The sequence below is a fragment of the Aplysia californica genome, unplaced genomic scaffold (assembly GCF_000002075.1).
Source record: "Aplysia californica isolate F4 #8 unplaced genomic scaffold, AplCal3.0 scaffold00133, whole genome shotgun sequence".
Classification (NCBI taxonomy): Eukaryota; Metazoa; Mollusca; class Gastropoda; order Aplysiida; family Aplysiidae; genus Aplysia; species Aplysia californica.
In genome coordinates this window covers 114926-116135 of record NW_004797403.1, presented here as the reverse complement: position 1 = coordinate 116135, position 1210 = coordinate 114926, and the positions used below count along the sequence as shown (strand labels likewise).

At 47.0% G+C, this 1210-nt stretch overlaps 1 protein-coding gene across 1 annotated transcript in view; it reads right to left on the bottom strand.

The window, feature by feature from the left end:
- LOC101848287 overlaps positions 1–1210 on the bottom strand; it is a gene marked incomplete in the record, with an annotated part of 24043 nt that overhangs the window by 5289 nt on the left and 17544 nt on the right. Inside the window, 1 exon segment of the mRNA XM_005096600.3 lies at positions 107–349. Within this exon segment, the coding sequence (XP_005096657.2) occupies positions 107–349 (243 nt within the window).

Genomic DNA, 1210 nt, shown 5'->3' with positions numbered 1-1210 from the left:
TTCTTCTTCTTCTTCTTCTTCTTCTTCTTCTTCTTCTTCTTCTTCTTCTTCTTCTTCTTCTTCTTCTTCTTCTTCTTCTTCTTCTAATTATCTTTTATCCAGTCACCTGTATTCCAGTTTCAATAGCGATTGTCTTGACTCGCGCCCATGACTGACGAAAGATGAGAGCAGAAACTGCCCCCAAAAGAAATCCCACGTAAGGAAGGGCGCAGGCAGCGATCACTACCATGGGCTTGATCATCTTGAAGATGTGCATGTTGGCGTAGATCCCCACAGACAGGACGAAGGCCACGACAATGAACAGAGCTGGCTTTAGGATCTTTACAACCACAGCTGTGATTCGGGGACACTGGCGAGGAGAACAAAGATCAAAAAGAATACGTGAAAGAGTATGTCTCCTTAATTATGCGCGATGCGACGTCGCACGCGACCCTTGCCGCTCCAACATCAATCAAGTAAGATTATAAAGAATAAGAACCCGTCTCCTTATACGGGGTGCCCATTACGGATGGGATCGTCCGACTCCGAGGCCTCAAGAACAAATGTGTCTGTTTTCAGTTTCGGTTTCAGGCGACGGAGTCGGGCGATCGGTCCGATCCAGCCGTAGTGGGCACCCCGTATTACAGGCGACGCAACGTCGCCTTTGATCAGTCCATGTAGCGATCGAGACCTCATCGCGCGCCACAGACTGTGGGCGTGACAGGTTTAAAGCATCACCATTGGTCGCGCATAATACGGGGTGCCCACACGGCTGGATCGGCTACAAATGATATTCTGGAGGCTTAAAACAGAGTACAAGAAATTCTGGTGCTTTAGATTAAGATACCCCTATCAACATATTGCTCTTTACGTCGCCACAGAGAGCTGACTTTTATGGCAACCTTTGGACAAAAAATGGCAGCAAACGCAGATCCTAGTTTTATAAGACCATCGGACACAGCGACCCCGTTCAAGTGCGTGTCTTAGAAAAAGTTCTATGTAATGTTCTGTGTCGGTATGCTGCCTGTAGTGTGTAGATGAAAAAGTTCTTTGTAAGTATTCGGCGGATTTCTCCATTTAGAAAGATTCTAAGGTATGCAAATTATAGAGAGGAAACTCTATTACACGGTAAAAGTGAGTTCCTAGTCTGATGAGTATTTGTGCGGAGTGTTCTCGGGTGGACACAGCTGTACGCGCGCGCGCACGAACACACACACACACACACACACAC